The sequence below is a fragment of the Schistocerca cancellata genome, chromosome 1 (assembly GCF_023864275.1).
Source record: "Schistocerca cancellata isolate TAMUIC-IGC-003103 chromosome 1, iqSchCanc2.1, whole genome shotgun sequence".
Classification (NCBI taxonomy): Eukaryota; Metazoa; Arthropoda; class Insecta; order Orthoptera; family Acrididae; genus Schistocerca; species Schistocerca cancellata.
The window spans coordinates 299,328,435-299,349,034 of NC_064626.1; the positions used below are offsets into that span (position 1 = coordinate 299,328,435).

The window sequence follows — 20,600 nt, forward strand, 5'->3', positions numbered from 1 at the left end:
TCTTACCTATATTCTGCAAACCAACTTGAGGTGCATGGCAGAGGGTACTTCCCATTGTACCAGTTATTAGGGTTTATTCCTGTACCATTCATGCATAGAGTGCGGGAGGATGATTGTTTCAATGCCTCTGTGCCTGCAGTAATTATTCTAATCTTATCCTCATGATCCCTATGTGAGCAATACATTGGGGGTTTTAGTATATTTGTAGCATAATCATTTAAAGCCTGTTCTTGAAACTTTGTTAACAGACTTTCTCGGGATAATTAATTCTATCTTCAAGACTGTTCCAGTTCACTTCCTTCAATATCTCTGTGACACTCTCCCAAAGATTAAACAAACCTGCTATCATTTGTGGTGCCCTTCTCTGTATACGTCCAATATCCCCTGTGAGTCCTATGTATTAGGGTTCAAATGGCTCTGAGCACTATGGGACTTAACTTCTGAGGTCATCAGTCCCCTAGAACTTAGAACTACTTAAACCTAACTAACCTAAGGACATCACACACATCCACGTCCAAGGCAGGATTTGAACCTGTGACCGTAGCGGTCACGCGGTTCCAGACTGTAGCGCCTAGAACCGCTCGGCCACCCCGGCCGGCTATGTGTTAGGGATCCCACACATATTTTAAGCAATACTCTAGAACTGGTTGCAAAGTGATTTGTGAGCAATCTCTTTTGTAGACAGGCAGCACTTCCCCAGTCTTCTACCAATAAACTGAAGTCTACCATTTGCATTACCCATGGCTGAACCTATGTGATCATTCCATTACTCCTAGGTATTTGTATGAGTTGGACAATTCCAACAGTGATGACTCACCAGTATTGTAGTCATAGGATAGATTTCTTTTCTTTTCTTTTCTCTCTCTCTCTCTCTCTCTCTCTCTCTCTCTCTCTCTCTCTCTCTCTCTCTCTTTGTGTGTGTGTGTGTGTGAAGTGCAAAATTTTACATCTGAACATAACATTTAGAACAAGCTGCCAATCTCTGCACCACATTGAAATCATATCAATATCTGACTCAATATTTATGCAGCTTCTTTCAGATGGTACTTCATTGTAGATAACTGCATTATCAGCAAAAAGCCTGATTTTAGTATTAATATTGTGTGCAAGCTCATTAATATACAACACGATCAGCAAGGCTCTCAACACACTTGCTTGGGGCACATCTGAAGTTACTTCTACATCTGATGATGACTCTCCATCCAAGTTAACATTCTGTATCCTCCTTACCAAAAAGTCCTGAATCCAGCCACAAACTTAACTTGATACATTTATCCCACAGGGTGCTTTGTGTACTGGTCCATTGCTTCTTGCAGAACACCTCGAGACACACTTTGCAACAGCATCAGCATGCTCTTCCTATCCTGCTCCCTTTCTGCTGCATAAACAATGAGTTGAAGAAACCCCTTTCTGTTTCAATCCCTGCCAATCTGAAGCCTAATGACCCCTTCACTCAATGGGAATTCTTGCAGGCTCTTACCTCTTCACATGACACTGCCCCAGGCCTGGATTCCATCCATAACCAAATGATCCAACACGTGGACATTATCCAGAGGCAACATTTACTCAGGGTCTTCAGTCGCATTAAGCTCACAGATGTCTTCCCCTTATAATAATAGTAATAATTGATAATAATTAAATAAATAATCAATTAAAAGGAAATCTACTAAATTGAAAACAAAAATTTCACATACACACAAACATCACTTTCTCAGTCTCTGTAATGAAAATTTTTTTTTGTCTGAAAATGCACTCAATATCACCAGCTACGAAAAAAAAAAAAAAAAAAAAAAAAAAAAAAAAAAAAAAAAAAAAAAATCACTTCAGCCCTTAGTTAATATTGTTCCTTTTTTTACCTTTTTTTATTGTTTTAAGTGAAGGTCAGTGGAATCGTTGCGTGCTGAAAAATATTTAATTTGGGTTTCTATAATCTCAGGGAAATTACTAACTGTCTTCTCGCCTCGCGAGAAAATTCAGAATAGTTTAATTTAATTTCGTGGGTATCGTGTTGGCAATGGAAGAAAAAATGTAGTAAGGAAAAATCTGTAACATTTATAAATTGGGGATTGATGATCATTACTATGAAATGAAAGCAGAAATGCGAGATTAAACAGCTTTTTATACAGACATCTGACATCTCATGCATTAATCTCACAGTTTTGAACATAACAAAGAATTTTTTTGCTGTATTCTGGTGAAATAGGCTACATAGAAATTACAATAATCTTAGCCTGACTCTGGAGTGAAAGAGAAAAGTATCATAGTAAAGTCATACCAGTAATCACAGTTGGCAATAATAATTGCACAATTAAACAAATTCCTAACAGGAATACAATTTCAGTTCATTTGAACATAATGGAAGAAAATAAGAGTCTGATAGCGTAATATGCTGTCGGAAAGCCACATGACTAAAGGAGAAGAGAGAGAAAAGACGAGCGCACATACCTGTATAGAATAAAATACAGATGATAATGTTACGCCGCCCTCATTATCCTGCGCGTACGTATTCATGGACTTGCGGTGCTGTTCATTGACTCAGTGGTTAAATTGTATCTTTAACTCTTGGTATTTCGATAGGAAAGGAAAATAATATGTTATTACGTCGCGGGCAGAGCGCAATATTACTTCGTCCCCTGGACAGGAATTTAAAAACTATTTGCAATATTTTGAAATTCTTGTCAAATTTTGATAACAATAGACCTTCTGATTAGTCATAGATAGGTATCAGTTATTTCAATTGATCATAGGGTTTACATTCCCTTTATAATCGTCATTGTTTAGCTTCCAGTGGCAGAGAATAACTTAATCATAGCTAACACTTGGTTCAAGAATCATAAAAGAAGACTGTATACATGGAAGCAGCCTGGAGATACTGAAAGGTTTCAGATAGATTATATAATGGTAAGACAGAGATTTAGGAACCAGGTTTTAAATTGTAAGATATTTTCAGGGGCAGATGTGGACTCTGACCACAATCTATTGATTATGAACTGTAGATTATTTCAGGTTGTCCTTCCTTGCAAACAATGGTAATACACCGTCCACTGTGTAGGAGGGAGAGGTTGTCATCAAGTACCTGCATTATATGGTAGCCCTTGCATTGATCGTGGCTAAGCTTGAAACTCCCTGCTACCTGTTTCTGGCAGTCCTTGATGAATTTCCAGCTTCAAAAGTGGGGTACATTAACAGCTACACAATCGATGGATGAAACAGCTTTCCATCACTTGAACCCTCAGTCATGTTTGTTCATTCAGAGGGGAGATATTCTTGTTCGACAGTGACACCCCAAGTAGTCTTCAGGCTATCAACCATTGCTACCCTTGACTGAGTGAGGTGGCGCAATGGCTAGCACACTGGACTCGCATTCTGGAGGACAACGGTTCAATCCCCTGTCCGGCCATCCTTATTTAGGTTTTCCGTAATTTCCCTAAATCGCTCCAGGCAAATGCCAGGATGGTTCCTTCAAAAGGGCACGGCCTACTTCCTTTCCTAATCCGATGAGACCATGACCTTGCTGTCTGGTCTCCTTCCCCAAAACAACCCAACCCAACACTACCATTGGCACTCCTTGGTCACGACTGTCCAGGACCTTTATTCTGACCTCCATCAAGGTAGATAGTTGGTCATCTTTTTCTGTACCCCTGGTCACATTGGGATCCCAGGGAACAAACGTGTTAATTATATGGCAAAGTTTCCTACAAGGCTGCTGACCTTGGAAATTGAGGTACCAGAACTAAACATTCAGTGGCTCTATGCTGTCAATTTTTGGAGAGTTGGAATACAGGTAGGTGTGCCCTCGTTTCGCCAAACAAAGTTGAACAGTAAATGGGACCATGACTATGTGGTACCCTTTTCTTCATACTTCTCACAGGGGATCTGTCATTCTCTGTCAGCTTTGCATTGGTGTCAGTGTGATGCCCATACGATGGTGGCTCACATTCTGCTGGACTGCCCTAATTTGGACACCTTAAAGTGAAACCTAAAACTTGTTGATGCTAGCAGGGGCTGATGTGGTGTTACAGTTTACCCATGAAGGTTGTCTCTTCTCCTCTTTGTGAGGTTGTTGTTGTGGTGGTCTTCAGTCCAGAGACTGGTTTGATGCAGCTCTCCATACCACCCTATCCTGTACAAGCTTCTTCATCTCTCAGTACTTACTGCAACCTACATCCTTCTGCATCTGCTTAGTATATTCATCTCTTGGTCACCCTCTACGATTTTTACCCTCCACGCTGCCCTCCAGTGTTAAACTTGTGATCCCTTGATGCCTCAGAACATGTCCTACCAACCGGTCCCTTCTTCTTGTAAAGTTGTGCCACAAACTCCTCTTCTCCCCTATTCTATTCAATACCTCCTCATTAGTTATGTGATCTACCCATCTAATCTTCAGCATTCTTCTGTAGCACCACATTTCAAAAGCTTCTATTCTCTTCTTGTCCAAACTATTTATCGTCTATGTTTCAGTTCCATACATGGCTACACTCCATACAAATACTTTCAAAAATGACTTCCTCACACTTAAATCTATACTTGATGTTAACAAATTTCTCTTCTTCACAAACGCTTTCCTTGCCATTGCCAGTCTACATTTTATATCTTCTCTACTTTGACATTCATCAGTTATTTTGCTCCCCAAATAGCAAAACTCCTTTACTACTTTAAGTGTCTCATTTCTTTATCTAATTCCCTCAGCATCACCCGAGTTAATTCGACTACATTCCATTATCCTCGTTTTGCTTTTGTTGACGTTCATTTATATCCTCCTTTCAAGACACTATCCATTCCGTTCAACTGCTCTTCCAAGTCCGTTGCTGTCTCTGACAGAATTACAATGTCATCAGCGAACCTCAAAGTTTTTATTTCTTCTCCATGGATTTTAATACCTACTCTGAATTTTTCTTTTGTTTCCTTTACTGCTTGCTCAATATACAGATTGAATAACATTGGGGAGAGGCTACAATCCTGTCTCACTCCCTTCCCAACCACTGCTTTCCTTTCATGCCCCTCGACTCTTATAACTGCTATCTGGTTTCTGTACAAATTGTAAATACTATTTTGCTTCCTGTATTTTACCCCTGCCACCTTCAGAATTTGAAATAGAGTATTCCAGTCAACATTGTCAAAAGCTTTCTCTAAGTCTACAAATGCTAGAAACGTAGGTTTGCCTGTCCTTAAACTATTTTCTAAGATAAGCCCTAAGGTCAGTATCGCCTCACGTGTTCCAATATTTCTACAAAATCCAAACTGATCTTCCCTGAGGTCGGATTCTACCAGTTTTTCCATTTGTCTGTAAAGAATTCGTGTTAGTATTTTGCAGCTGTGACTTATTAAACTGATAGTTTGATAATTTTCACAGCTGTCAACACCTGCTTTCATTGGGATTGGAATTATTATATTCTCCTTGAAGTCTGAGGGTATTTTGCCTGTCTCATACATCTTGCACACCAGACGGTAGAGTTTTGTCAGGACTGGCTCTTCCATGGTTGTCAGTAGTTCTAATGGAATGTTGTCTACTCCCGGGGCCTTGTTTCGAATTAGGTCTTTCAGTGCTCTGCCAGACTCTTCATGCAGTGTCATATCTCCCATTTCATCTTCATCTACATTCTCTTCCATTTCCATAGTTTTGTCCTCAAGTACATCGCCCTTGTATAGACCTTCTATATACTCCTTCCACCATTCTGCTTTCCCTTCTTTGCTTAGAACTGGGTTTCCATCTGAGCTCTTGATATTCATACAAGTGGTTCTCTTTTCTCCAAAGGTCTCTTTAATTTTGCTGTAGGCACTATCTATCTTACCCCTAGTGAGATAAACCTCTACATCCTTACATTTGTCCTCTAGCCATCCCTGCTTAGCCATTTTGCATTTCCTGTCGATCTCATTTTTGAGACGTTTGTATTCCTTTTTGCCTGCTTCATTTACTGCATTTTTATATTTTCTCTGTTGTGGCGTAGCAAGACAGCCACGCCACTCGGAGGTAGCCGAAAGGCACGCGTACACACACGCCGGCTGGTGTGAGTTCTGGAACAGGATACTTGGTGAATACTATAGAGAAAAATATGCAGTTCCTCGGATACTTAACTTTATTGCATCCTTGTGGTACATCGCTATTGACGATACAAATGAGACTATCTCCAGATACGGTTAATTACAATCACTGTAAGGCTAATGGCGCCTTGCTAGGTCGTAGTCATGGACTTAGCTGAAGGCTATTCTAACGATCTCTCGGCAAATGAGAGAAAGGCTTTGTCAGTGTAGTCGCTAGCAAAGTCATCGTACAACTGGGCGAGTGCTAGTCCATCTTTCTAGACCTGCCATGTGGTGGCGCTAGGTCTGCAAGTACTGACAGTGGCGACACGCGGGTCCGACATGTACTAATGGACCGCGGCCGATTTAAGCTACCACCTAGCAAGTGTGGTGTCTGGCGGTGACACCACATTCTCCTTTCATCAATTAAATTCAGTATTTCTTCTGTTACCCAAGGATTTCTACTAGCCGTTGTCTTTTTACCTACTTGATCCTCTGCTGCCTTCACTACTTCATCCCTCAGAGCTACCCATTCTTCTTCTACTGTATTTCTTTTCCCCATTCCTGTCAATTGTTCCCTTATGCTCTCCCTGAAACTCTGTACAATCTCTGATTTAGTCAGTTTATCCAGGTCCCATTTCCTTAAATTCCCACCTTTTTGCAGTTTCTTCAGTTTTAATCTACAGTTCATAACCAATAGATTGTGGTCAGAGTCCACATCTGCCCCCGGAAATGTCCTACAATTTAGAACCTGGTTCCTAACTCTCTGTCTTGCCATTATATAATCTATCTGATACCTTGTAGTATCTCCAGGATTTTTCCATGTATACAACCTTCTTTTATGATTCTTGAACCAAGTGTTAGCTATGATTAAGTTACGCTCTGTGCAGAATTCTACCAGACAGCTTCCTCTTTCATTTCTTACCCCCAATCCATATTCATCTACTCTGTTTCCTTCTCTCCCTTTTCCTACTCTCGAATTCCAGTCACCTATGACTATTAAATTTTCGTCTCCCTTCACTACCTGAATAATTTCTTTTATCTCATCATACATTTCATCAATTTCTTCATCATCTGCAGAGCTAGTTGGCATTAGTAGGGGTGGGCTTCGTGTCTATCTTGGCCACAATAATGCATTCACTATGCTGTTTGTAGTAACTTACCCGCATTCCTATTTTTTATTCATTATTATACCTACTCCTGCATTACCCCTATTTGATTTTGTATTTATAACCCTCTATTCACCTGACCAAAAGTCTTGTTCCTCCTGCCACCAAAATTCACTAATTCCCACTATATCTAACTTTAACCTATCCATTTCCCTTTTTAAATTTTCTAACCTACGTGCCCAATTAAGGGATCTGACGTTCCACGCTCCGATCCGTAGAATGCCAGTTTTCTTTCTCCTGATAACGACATCCCCTTGAGTAGTCCCCACCCGGAGATCTGATTGGGGGACTATTTTACCTCCAGAATATTTTACTCAAGAGGATGCCATCATCATTTAACCATACAGTAAAGCTGCATGCCCTTGGGAAAAATTACGGCTGTAGTTTCCCCTTGCTTTCAGCCGTTCGCAGTACCAGCACAGCAAGGCCGTTTTGGTTAGTGTTACAAAGCCAGATCAGTCAATCATCCAGACTATTGCCCCTGCAACTACTGAATAGGCTGCTGCCCCTCTTTAGGAACCACACATTTGTCTGGCCTCTCAACAGATACCCCTCTGTTGTGGTTGCACCTACGGTACGGCCATCTGTATCACTGAGGCACGCAAGCCTCCCCACCAACGGCAAGGTCCATGGTTCATGGGGGGCTTTGTGAGGTAGGGCACGTTGATTTCATTGGTCGCTCGATGAATTGGATGGGTACCTTGTCACCTGCTCCAACCCATGGCTGCCCTTGCTTAGTGGTGTGGCCTGGCTCCTGCTCTTCAACCTTTTTCAGTTTGTCTTATTCTTTTAGATCTGTTATTGGTTTACTCTGTCTCTGTGCCATTGTTTTCTTTCCAGAGATTATATTGATTTAGGGTGAGGCAACAATGGCTGGATACATAGGGTGCATCGCCAATTGCATAACATGTCCCAGGGGCCTCCAGTTGCATTCTGAGTGCAGCAACTAGCCCATCTTCACACTCTTATCTCTCTCTTAATTTGACTTGCTTCTGTCTTGTGGTTTTATTGGTTATTGGTTACATTAGGGTTCATCAGGAGGCCTCAGGAGCTCAGCATTGATTTGCTGGGTTCGAGCTTGGCAACCCCGAGGTTCTTGAGCTAGGAACTGCTATGTGTCACCAGTGCCCTGTCACCATAAGCTTGAGGCATGCACCAGCGACCACCATGCAGTGGTGGAACATTGTGTGTCTAAGGGAATAGGGATCTTGGCTTGACCACCTGGATTGCAAGGATGGGATAAACCTTAAAAAAAAAAAAAAAACATCTCAAGGTGTGCTGCATGCTGATGGGATGCATGGCTGTTGAGGTGGAACAGTCAATAATAATTGGGCAACCTCTGAGGAACCTGCCACACCTCAGTTCTACAAGGTTTACTCAGGCACGCAGGGCTATGTCTGAGTGGACCCTTATTTCCCTAGGTGCTCATGGGACTGAGATGGAAACCTCGAAATCATCTTCTTCTCCTCCCAGCGGGAAGGGTGTACCATCTGGGAGGATTCACACCCATTCATCCAAAAGAATGGGAGAGGCTAGTCCTCCTGATAAGACGAATACTTTAGACTGCAGTAACAGGGATCATGGAGTCAGATATTGCGGTGTGTTTCTGTTGATATAGAGGAAGGAGGTGACATTTGAAAAAGTGTCCCCCTTTTATACCCATAAGTGTTTGGAAGGCCTTGCTGGAACATTAAAATCTGTAAAATGATTGTGTAATGGCTCATTGTTGGTCAAAATTAACAAGTCAGAGCAGGTAGACCTTCTTAAGAAAGCACAGAAACTGGGTAATTATGATATCATTGTTGATATGCACACCTCTCTCAACTCCAGTAAGGGCGTTACCACATGCCGAGATATCATTGACATGGACATAGCTGAACTGAAGGAAGAATGGGCATCCCAGGGAATAGTCGATGTGGAGCAATGAACGCACACGAATAATGGTAGCAACTGAAAAGACTGCCACTTTCATTGTCACTCTCAATTCTCCGACACTGCCTGAATATCTAATGGCAGGGTTCCTTCAACTTAATGTTTGGCCTTACATTACAAACCCATATTTATCTATAAATTTACCTTTAAATCCCAGCATTTCAGCTCTACAACCATGAGTTGTAAAGGTGAATTAATCTGCAGGAACTACGGAAAAGCTGCTCGTAACACAGAGACTGACTGCCCACCTCCAGTGATCTGCATCAACTGCTCTGAAACCACCCGGTCTGGATCTGAGATTGCCCTGTTTTTGCTGAAGAATGCAAAATACAGGAAGTAAAAGTGACGAAGTTGATCCCCTATGCTGAAGCTAAAAAGGAATATAAGGTGATGAAACCCCCTGTCTTTGCCACTTCATATTCTTCCATTGTGCATCTGTACTTGCACATGTACATGCCAAGGGAAAAAGAGTAAGAACAAAGCAATCCAGGCAGCTGCATCAGGAGAGACCAACAACTGTTCCGCAGCAAGCATCCAGAAGGTACAAGAAAAGCAGAGTGCCTCTCAATGCCCCCTTTCCCCCTCATCTTCGAAGGGACAGGGTGTAGGGAAAGGCTCATGACATTTGGGTCAAAAGTTATCCCGAGTGCCATCAGAAGTCATTCTTTTCTGTGTGACTGATGGAGAGGATATCATGGAGTTAGATGCCTTGGATCCAGGCAGCCCCTCCAGTCCCCTCATTCTTCAAGTGCTTCACCTCCACGGTGCAAAGATAGGGACTGATGACATGGCTTCCATACTGGATATTTGTGTGTGTGTGTGTGTGTGTGTGTGTGTGTGTGTGTGTGTGTGTGTGTGTGTGTATACCTGTCCTTTTTTCCCCCTAAGGTAAGTCATTTAGCTCCCAGGATTGGAATGACTCCTTACCCTCTTCCTTAAAACCCACATCCTTTCGTCTTTCTCTCTCCTTCCCTCTTTCCTGACGAAGCAACCGTTGGTTGCGAAAGCTTGAATTTTGTGTGTGTGTTTGTGTTTGTTTGTGTGTCTATCAACACAACAACGCTTTCGTTTGGTAAGTTACTTCAAAAATGTCAAGTTTGATTGCTACCAATTGATCTAATGTATTTCTGTCTGGAGACAGCTACCAAACTCTTTCTTCTAGGTTGTTTTCAGAAAAAAACATTTAGCATTATTTTGCATACCAACCATTAAGGCAGTATGATTGTGAACATATGTACTAGTGAGCTGAGGTTGTCTTTAAAGTTTTGAGTCACATCTAGGAAGGAAGTCAAATGATTTATAGAAGGACACATCTACAAATTTATGCCCCCTCTTCATACTGAGCTTTGCCGAAATGGTCTCAAATGCAGGTTCAATTTCTACCTCAGTTGATTTGAGTTTCATGTCTAGTGCTATAAATGCACCGCCCCCATTTCCCATTAGCATATCCTTTTGACATAGTTAGATTCAGCCCAAAAATCTCGCTGCAGTCAATTTTGGGTTTTAGTTAGCTTTGTGAAACTAATATTACATGACCTCTGCTCCTTTTTAGGAGTGCATCAAGCTCCAGGATATTGTTGCAAATGCTTCAGTAGCTGATCACTAGGATGTCAATAGTCTCATCTTTGGGTACATTTCTTTTGAGTCTTATACTAACATTTTGTTCTCCTACAGCTACGAGTATCTAGAGTGGATGGAGACTAGTGCTGTATCTGGGAAATGTGAACAACAAAGACAAGAGGTGTGAATGGAAAAACAAATTTTAATCTCTCAACTGAAGTTCACACAATATCTGAATACAAATATTGTCAGATGGAATTGTACACTGAGTCCCTATCAGAATCATACAACACTGTCACTTCAAGGTTGTATATGTCCATAGTTACAAGCAGTAAGTCCAAACACTTTGCGAGACTGCAGCCTGACTTCACACTGCCATCTGTAACAGGCATGTGCTTCTAACTAGTCCAGGTGCGCAGGAGTACACAGGCTGCTGGTGAGCCCACGGTGGCGTGGCATGGTGGGTTGACCCGTAGTTGATAGGTTGCTAATTTTCATATATACACTGGCTGGCCTTGCTGCAGTTACCGCGGAAGTGGTTTAGGGGTGGTCACACCTGTGCTGTTATGTGACAGTGGTGCCACCACCTATTGGCTGTGAGCTGAATGCCATCTAATTCCTGGCTGTGAAATGCTGTGTGTGCCACAGTGCAGTCATTGATGATACTGCAAGTAGCCTAATCTCAAAGATTATAGTGTCAAACTGAACACATAGGGTAACCATCTCGGATGATGTGTACAATGTGCTTGTCCCATTTAGGGGACCCTCCAGTTCTTAGCTGCAGCTTAGCATATTGAAGAACCATCGAAGTCTCTGATAAAAGCTTTATTAGACTCAGGGGACATAATATTGCAAAAAGCAAGCAGTTCATAAATAATCTGTTACAATCTGAGAAAAACTACAATACTAGAGGGAGAAATAATCTTTATTACCAATTATTAATTATGTCTGTGGCTCAGAAAGGAGTTCAGTATGTAGCAAAAATTTTTTGTGATCATTTGCCCAAAGGTATAAAATTTCTGGCAGTTACAACTAACTAATGAGTTCTGAGAATGGTGCTGCAGACTGTGAGCTTTATTGACAGTCTATAAACAAGTCTGGACTTTCCAACCGCCTCTCACAGTCACTGGAACAATGTAAGTGTGAACTTAAAAGTTCAGCTGACAGGCATCATTTGATCCAATGTGTGCCACAATCTGCAGATGGATGCACCCTGTTCCATCTCTGGCTACCAGACCTACAATTTGTAGAATACAGCCTTGAGGCATCTGCATCTACATCTTCATGTACATTCTGCAAACCACCATGAGGCGCATGGCAGAGGGTACATCCCATTGTACTACTTATTAGGGTTTCTTGTTGCTCCATTCACATATGGTACTTGGGAGGAATGATTTGTTGACTGCTTCTGTGCATGCAGTAATTATTCTAATCTTATTCTCACGATCGCTGTGTGAGTGATACATAGGGGGTTGTAGTATACCCCTAGAGTAACCATTTAAAGCCAGTTGTTGAAACTTTGTTAATAATCATTCTTGAGATAGTTCATGTTTGTCTGCAAGTGTCTGCCATTTCAATATCTCTGTGACACTTTCCCATGGATTTAACAAATCTGTGAATATTCATGCTGAACTTCTCTGTATGTATTCAATATCTCCTGTTAGTCCTATCTAGTACAGGTCCCACACACTTCAGCAATATTCTAGTATTCTAGCATTATTCTAATCTTATTCTCACAATCGCTGTGTGAGTGATACATAGGGGGTTGTAGTATACCCCTAGAGTAACCATTTAAAGCCAGTTGTTGAAACTTTGTTAACAGTCATTCTTGAGATAGTTCATGTTTGTCTGCAAGTGTCTGCCATTTCAATATCTCTGTGACACTTTCCCATGGATTTAACAAATCTGTGAATATTCATGCTGAACTTCTCTGTATGTATTCAATATCTCCTGTTAGTCCTATCTAGTACAGGTCCCACACACTTCAGCAATATTCTAGTATTCTAGCATTATTCTAATCTTATTCTCACAATCGCTGTGTGAGTGATACATAGGGGGTTGTAGTATACCCCTAGAGTAACCATTTAAAGCCAGTTGTTGAAACTTTGTTAACAGTCATTCTTGAGATAGTTCATGTTTGTCTGCAAGTGTCTGCCATTTCAATATATCTGTGACACTTTCCCATGGATTTAACAAATCTGTGAACATTCATGCTGAACTTCTCTGTATGTATTCAATATCTCCTGTTAGTCCTATCTAGTACAGGTCCCACACACTTCAGCAATATTCTAGTATGGGTCACACGAGTGATTTGTAAGCAATCTATTTTGTAGATTGATGGCACATGCCCACTATTCTACCTATAAACCAATGTCTACCACCTGCTTTACCCAAGACTGAACCTATGTGATTATTCCATTTCATATCTCTACAAAGTGTTACACCCAGGTATTTGGATGAGTTTACCAATTCCAGCAGTGACTCATTGATATTATAGTCATAGGAAACTACATTTTTTCATACATGCAGGCACACTGATTGCATAAGTTGATCCTTTTATACTCTTGCTTCCATTCCCTCTTAAGGCTACAATTATTTGCTCTGTGTTTGAAATGCTGATCATTAATAGACCTTTTGTGCTTGCTTTCCCATGACACAGGGCACATCAGGGTTTTCAGCAGGTGAAGTATGTCACACAATGCTTAAAAATAATTTTCATGTAGTGTTTACCTCTGAGGCATGGGTACAGTGTTATTTTCTAATGCAAAGGTTCCAGCAAGTTTCCCTTAAATGTACAGCAACAAAATGTGAATATTTACAAACTCAAAAGAAAGTTTAAAGCATTCCTGATTAGCTGTGACTTTTAATAAGTATCTAGACTCAATGATTGGAAATTCCTGTTACCTGCAAGTGAGTCAAGATTTTACTGTGGACAAATTTGTATTGGCAAACATATAGATAACTGTTATTCTCTGAGCAATGTCGTTCAGTTGTGCGCATTTTAAGCTAAAAACATTACACCAACAGCTGTTGTTTAATATAATTGAGGAGGAAGAAACTTGCTTTATAAGTAGCAGCTTTTCAGCTAATATTACTTTACTAAATGTAACCTGTTTTAGTTCAAGTATTATGTAGTAGTGCAGTGGTATGTGATTATAGGCATTCCTAGTGTACAATCATTGTGAAAGATTCTCAGGTATTCAGCCAGGTAGTATTGTCCAAATGGTGTGATATTTCAGCAAGTTGACTTGGTGCTATCTTCAAGTAGTACTGGTGTGTAATTTGTCATACATTGGGCACTGTATCGTATACTACAGTACCTCCCTCTTGTTGTTGAGCTCAGGTCCATGGGAGACTCCACTGTTGAGATGGAAAGAAAAGTGCACTGCCAGGCCATGAACTGCAGTCCTCAGTCTCTGTGCCACTGCCACAGCAGTTGAGATGCGTTAGTATGGAGGTAGGGTATATAAGTGTTGTGATGTAAACTCTTTGGTTGATGTGAATGGATTTTCACAAAGACCGTTGTTGCACCTTGAGCACAGTCAAGGCCGGGTCACAGGCATTACTTACTTGGAAGCCAGTCTCTCTCTCTTTCATCACTTCCTGTACCAAATCCCCATAGATTCCTTTAAAACACAATCCCAAAATGTAGTGGTCTGTTTTAACAACTTGATATCATTATAATTAATGCTATATCCACTGCAGAGTCAGTGCTCTGCCACAACTGACTTTGTTGGTTGTTCTTTATCTATGTGATGCTTGTGCACTGCATATATTTCCTCTGTTGTCCTGGTACTTTGACCTGCATACATTTTCTGCACTGGCACTGGCAGCAGTAGGTTTTCGGAGACCTACGTCATCCTTAACAGAACCCCAGGGAATTTTCTTCAGCAGCAGACAAAATACACACATGATATTGTACTTGTGGAGTATTCACCCTATTTTTATGGCTATGTTACCGATGTAAGGTAAGGGATAAACATTACAAAAGGTTTTTTTCTTCCCACGCAAGCTGTTGCATAGGCACTTTTAGTTTTATGCTGTGTTTGATCTGATGGTGGTTGTAACAATTCTGAAAAACTGTCTGCAGATGCTGCAACTCTACTGCTAAACCATCTTGGTCAGAGATTTCACAAGCCCTGTACACTAGAATACTGAGGAGACTTTCTCATCGTAAAGGGGCATGAGAGCTGTAACTATGTAAACATAAATCATTGTGTGTTAGTTTACAGTAAATGCTATGTCCTAGTGTGGCATCTGAATTCTGCTTGACTATCATGTCTGATAGCAGAGGTTGGTTGGTTTTCTTCGTTCTCTGTGATGAACCTGATGTTATGGTGCAGCGAGTTCAAACATTGCACAAGCTCTTGTAGATGTGGCCAGATCGCAAACATATCATCCATGTGCCATGGTAGGTGTGAGCAGATCACAAGCGTATCATTCATGTACCACAAAGTATGAACATCTCAAGGCTAAGCTAATACTAGAAGAACATTTCATGATGCAATATTATCATTACATGGACTGGGACTAAATTTCACACTGATGGCCAATCTTATCAATGTGTTGAAACAGGTTGCCGTTCCTCTTCCGTCAGATGCAGTGGGCAAAAAGCTTCATGAAACATGTTGTACACCCACAGAGGCTATTCCCCCCAAGGCCAAACATCTCCGAGAAGGAGAGGAATCCACTTAAACAAGTAAATTCTACAGTCCTTTTACTACTTCAAGTATAAAAGAAAAAACTATATGATCTCTTCGAATATGATGCCTACCTGATTGTAGAAGTAGATCCATCAAACCACATGAACAGGAACTCAATGAAAATTCTCCAGAAAACATTCCAAGAAAAAATGGCGAAAAGGCTTCATCCAATATTGGCTCGATCTCTAAGACTTTGTGAACCAACCTAAAGTCCATAAAGACGAGGCTCCAATCCCTCCCATTGTAAGCAACACCACTGTACCTACATATAAGCTAGAAAAGCATCTGACAATGGTGCTCAACTCCTTTGTTGTCAAATGTTGGCACCACATATGGAATTTAGTGCATTTTGTGCAGCAGCTTCAGAGCTTCCGAATAGCCCAAGGAAACAACATGGTGAGCATTGATATGGTCTTTCTTTTTACTAGGGCATCTGTAAGATACTCTCTCAGTCTCATATGAGCGAAAGTTGGGCCATCAGTGACAAAACTCTTTGAATTCCTTCTCACTTCAACTTATTATCTGTTTCATGCAAATAACTATACATGCAGACCAGTGGAGTGGCAATGGGGTACCCACTGTCATCAGTGGTAGCCAATATGTTCATGGGGGCATTTGAAGAAGAAGCCTTGAGTCAGCAGTCTGGTCACCCCCATGCTTCTTCCAGCACATGGACAAGACATTCATGATCAAGCCACAAGAATGACAGCTTCTACAAGACTTTGTGCAGCATCTGAATTCACTGCCCCATAACATCAGGCTCATTATAGAAGTTGAAGAAAACAGCAACCTCTATTCTTGGACATGCTAGTCAAGTGGAGATTGGATTATAAACTAGGACATGGCATTTATGTAAACTAATGCACACAGGTTTATATTCGCATGGTTACAACTGTCATGCCCCTTCATAACAAGAGGCCGTCCTCAACACTAGTGCACAAGGCTCACATAATCGCTGACCAAGAGAGGTTAGCAATGGAGCTGCAGCACTTGAAGACATTTTTCCAGGAGAGTGGTTACAGTGACCATCAGATCGAATGTGGCATAAAACTGAAGTAGCCTTGGCTACAGCCTGCAAAAGAAGAAGAGAAACGTGTTGCAACAGTTTGTATCCCTCACATTAGTAATGTATTGATGAAAATTCACAAAATACTTCAGAAACATAATGTGAGATGTATGAGTCTGTTAAGAATGATGTATATGACCAAAAACCAACAGTACCCCACTACCCTTGCCAGTATGAGAATATATATGTAGGTCAGATCATCCAGACAATGGAGGAAAGATGCACAGAGCACAAGAGTCACACAGATAAGAAATAACTAACAAAGTCAGTTGAAGCAGAACACTCACTCTCCTATTGACGTAGCATGAATTATAATGGTATCAAGTTGTTAAAACAGGCAAACATATTTTGGGGTTAAGTTTCAAAAGAATCTATAGTCATCCAGCTACACGATGAGCTGATAATAATAGTAAAGGCCGTGGTTTCCACCTAAGTAATGCCTGGACTCCACCGTTGAGTATGCTTCAAGTGCAACAATAACGTATTTACTCGAATCTAAGCCACACTTTTTTCCGGTTTTTGTAATCCAAAAAACCGCCTGCGGCTTAGAATCGAGTGCAAAATAAGTGGAAGTTCTCACAAATGTTGGTAGGTGCCGCCACAACTAACTTCTGCCGTCGAATATATGTAGCGCTACACAGGCATGCTTTGCAGGCACAAAGATAAATACTGGCGCCAAAACCTCTGCGTCAGTAAATAAATTAAAAGGAAAGATGGAAGATGAGCTTTTTTCTCCGCCCCGAGTTTTGACCACTGCATTTTCATACTTTATCCAGTGAAGTAAATACAAATTCCATATTGTTCGTCTTCGAATGTAGCAGCATTTCACTGTACTACAAAAATCCCACTGGCAAGACGGTTTGGGATGTTTGTCAATATGGCCAACTCTACATTCTGAATTTTTTCCTACCTATGAGAAGAGATGGTTGCTAATAGGAACTTATATGAATTGTGAATCACATGCAGTATTCTCTTCACCATAAGAATAATACAAATTTAAACATATATAAACATTTTGCCATGTATTCTTTCGTGTTTGCTGCTGTCTCATTTAAATCCTGTCTGCCTAATAAACTACGAAACTAGAATGACACAACAGCGAACGTAGAAGAATATACATATCATGTCATGTTTATATTAGTATTATTTTTATGCCTAATAGTGATACAGTCAGAAATGAAGCACGGCAATTGACTAGATTTTTGAATCTAAGATGACTCTAATTTCTGTGCAGAATGTAATGTACTAAAGAGGCGTCTGCAAAGATTTTCAAACGGAGAAAAATTTTCGCTAAACTCTCGTTCAGAACATCATCTATCATACGCAGTCTATTATTTGGTTCTTGTTGATCATTATCAAAGAAAGCAGCAGTGTAAGTAACAAAAAATAGCAGTCTCTTGCCATTTTTTCGCTAATGAGACGATTCCTCTCTCTTTTTTTTTTTTTTTAATTGTAAGCAGCGGTAGCATGCACAAATGCACGCCATGCCGCGAGCGGCAACAGGCTGTAAACACTCATTATCAGAATGTGATAAACAGTGCATGACACAGTACAGTAATGCATTTTCAGCTTAGAGTGACTTAAACACGTATAACAAAGAGAACAGCACTTATCAGATCAAAGAAAAATAAACAATCAGTTCAAACCAGATGAAGCACGTGAAAAAGGAAGGGTACCCGCACAAATACAGATGGAGCGCCTGACGCATAGCAATGGCTACCTGGTAAAGCTTAACTGCTAAACTTACGACTCGAACCAAACTACTGTAATTGTATCGTTATTCATTCGACCTAAATTGTGTCTCATCTTACAATGGACCAACTTTGTTTCGATTTGGAGGTGGGGCCTAAAACTTTTCTCTCCCCTTGAATTTCGAGTCTCAAATTTCAGGTGCGGCTTAGATTCGGGAAAATTTTTTTCACTTGATTTCGAGTCTCATTTTGCAGGTGCGGCTTAAATTCGAGTGCGGCTTAGATTCGAGTAAATACGGTAATCTGCACAGGAAATTCAACCATTCACACCAACTGTATAGACAGGGGACATGCACTGTATAGACATGTGTCCCCTGCATCAACATTATCCCAATTCCAGCAGTGGTGGCACAGAGACTGAGCACCAGAACTCGTGTCTCAGTAGCGCCCTTCCTCCTGTATCTTGCAAGAGGAACCAACTACAGGTACCACAGACAAGAGTTTGGCTGTGAGGGACAGGAAGTATATAAGACAGCACCAGTGCAAGACATATCAGTCACTAGGACTGCCTGAAAATGCCAATAAGACAGCTTGCCAAAATATCACATCCTCGGACAATGACTCCTTGCTGAATACCAGAAAACATATCCAGATTAGTGCAGTGATACATTATTGTCAATACAGTGGACAGATGTATTTATGTTGACCTATTATGCATCCCTGAAAGTTGAGCTTCATGCTAGGACTTAGAAAACACAATGCTTGAATGAGTGAAAACCATTTGTCATATCTTTTGTATTATTTATCTTGTGTTTCAAGCCAATTTTTATTTACTTCAGTACAAATACTTTTACAGATTTTTATGTTTCCTATCTTCTTTTTTACCTGAAAAGAAATTCTGAGATTTTAAAAACTTTTGGATGTGTCATTCCTGTTCAAATTTTTGTGGCTAGTTAGGAGACACTTCACTTGCACAAAATTTAGTTTCATTGTATACACCTATGACTGTAAAATTGTTTTTTAACTTAATAATACACAGAATAAAAAAACTGCCATAGTTTATAAATTTATGACTGCATTTGCATCAAACAACTGTTAGAAAATATTCTGTTTTGTTATACCTATTTTGGCTGTACTGTTGAAGGCAGAAGTCTATTGATGCAAACATCTACTTGTGATGCAATACAAATATCAGAATTTGTAGCTATTGGGTAATTTGTAATATCCTTTTATATAAAAATTTTATTGTACAATTCTTAATTTTGAAGGACTCACTGGAGAAAGTCAGCAAAACCTGCAAGAGGAAACATCAGGAAACTACTTGAGTGTTCCGGAAGTATTAGCGCCAAGTTCACTTTCAAAGCTCTGCCGTATTGTAATTCGTAGACATTACCGTCTGTCACGCCTGAAGAGATATAATTTACCTAATGTCATATATGATTTCCTTAATTATGTGTTCTAATGTTGGGCCCTCTAACGAAAATATCATTTATCTGATGTGAAAAAAACTCATTATGATAGTGTATTATGTTACACAAAATATGCTCCATATTGTGATAGTGAGAATTGGTGTTCAAAATCTTAGACAGTTTATCATTACAGTTACCTTAATGCTATATTTCCATTCTTCTTTTATGCAGATTTGAAAATAGGACTTCTTATAATCATGAGATAAGATATGTTGTATAGCAGCACTATTTTATTGTATGAAATAAATAACATGCAGATATCTGTATGTCCTTTATATCACCATCATGAGGTTATAAAAATTTATAAATTATTATATATCATATCATATCATGTCATGTCATGTCTTATAAATATGGCAATGACGTGGCATGATATATAAGAGAGTTATTAACTGAAACCAGTAGTGATAATAAAGGACTTATAGACAGCTCTCTATTATGCATTTTATTAAATACATAGTAGCTGTTGGCAGCCACCTTCAAAAAGTGTTTAACTATTTTGTTACTAATAAAGTTACTCTTAACCCTGAAATTTTAATTCAGCGAGTATATTTGATCAAAAATAATCTTAAACTACATATTTTGTGCATATATCTGTTTTGAATCATCAAGTTATTAAATAAAAAGTTAAGAGGCTACTAGTTCTTTTCATATGTCAGAGAAAGATTCTGTGAACTGCTAACATTTTGTGAAATGATCGGCACAATTAAAAAAATAAATAGAAAAAAGGTTGTGGTGTATTTATTTTTCTGTGTCCAAAGCAATAATTTTTCTCACTTTGCAAGAATACTATTGTCAGTATAGACATAACTACATACCAGCTGTCTAAACTGTGTGATTTATTTAATCCAACATGTTTTGGAACAATTTTATTGTAAAAGACAAGTCATTATGTCACATTATTACACACACACACACACACACACACACACACACACACACACACACACACACGTAATGGAACTCTGTCTATGCTTCCATGTAGTATT

At 40.0% G+C, this 20,600-nt stretch overlaps 1 protein-coding gene across 4 annotated transcripts in view; it reads left to right on the forward strand.

Moving 5' to 3' along the window:
• The window catches only part of LOC126171962 (ankyrin repeat and SOCS box protein 3-like), a 255,336-nt gene extending 235,002 nt beyond the window's left edge, over positions 1–20,334 (forward strand). For all 4 annotated transcript variants that reach the window (XM_049920840.1, XM_049920841.1, XM_049920843.1 and 1 more), the window contains exon 12: positions 19,411–20,334. In XM_049920840.1, coding sequence (XP_049776797.1) covers positions 19,411–19,604 — 194 coding nt within the window. In that variant the 3' untranslated portion in view covers positions 19,605–20,334. The remainder of the gene's footprint in view (positions 1–19,410) is intronic.
• The last annotated feature ends 266 nt before the right edge of the window (positions 20,335–20,600 follow it).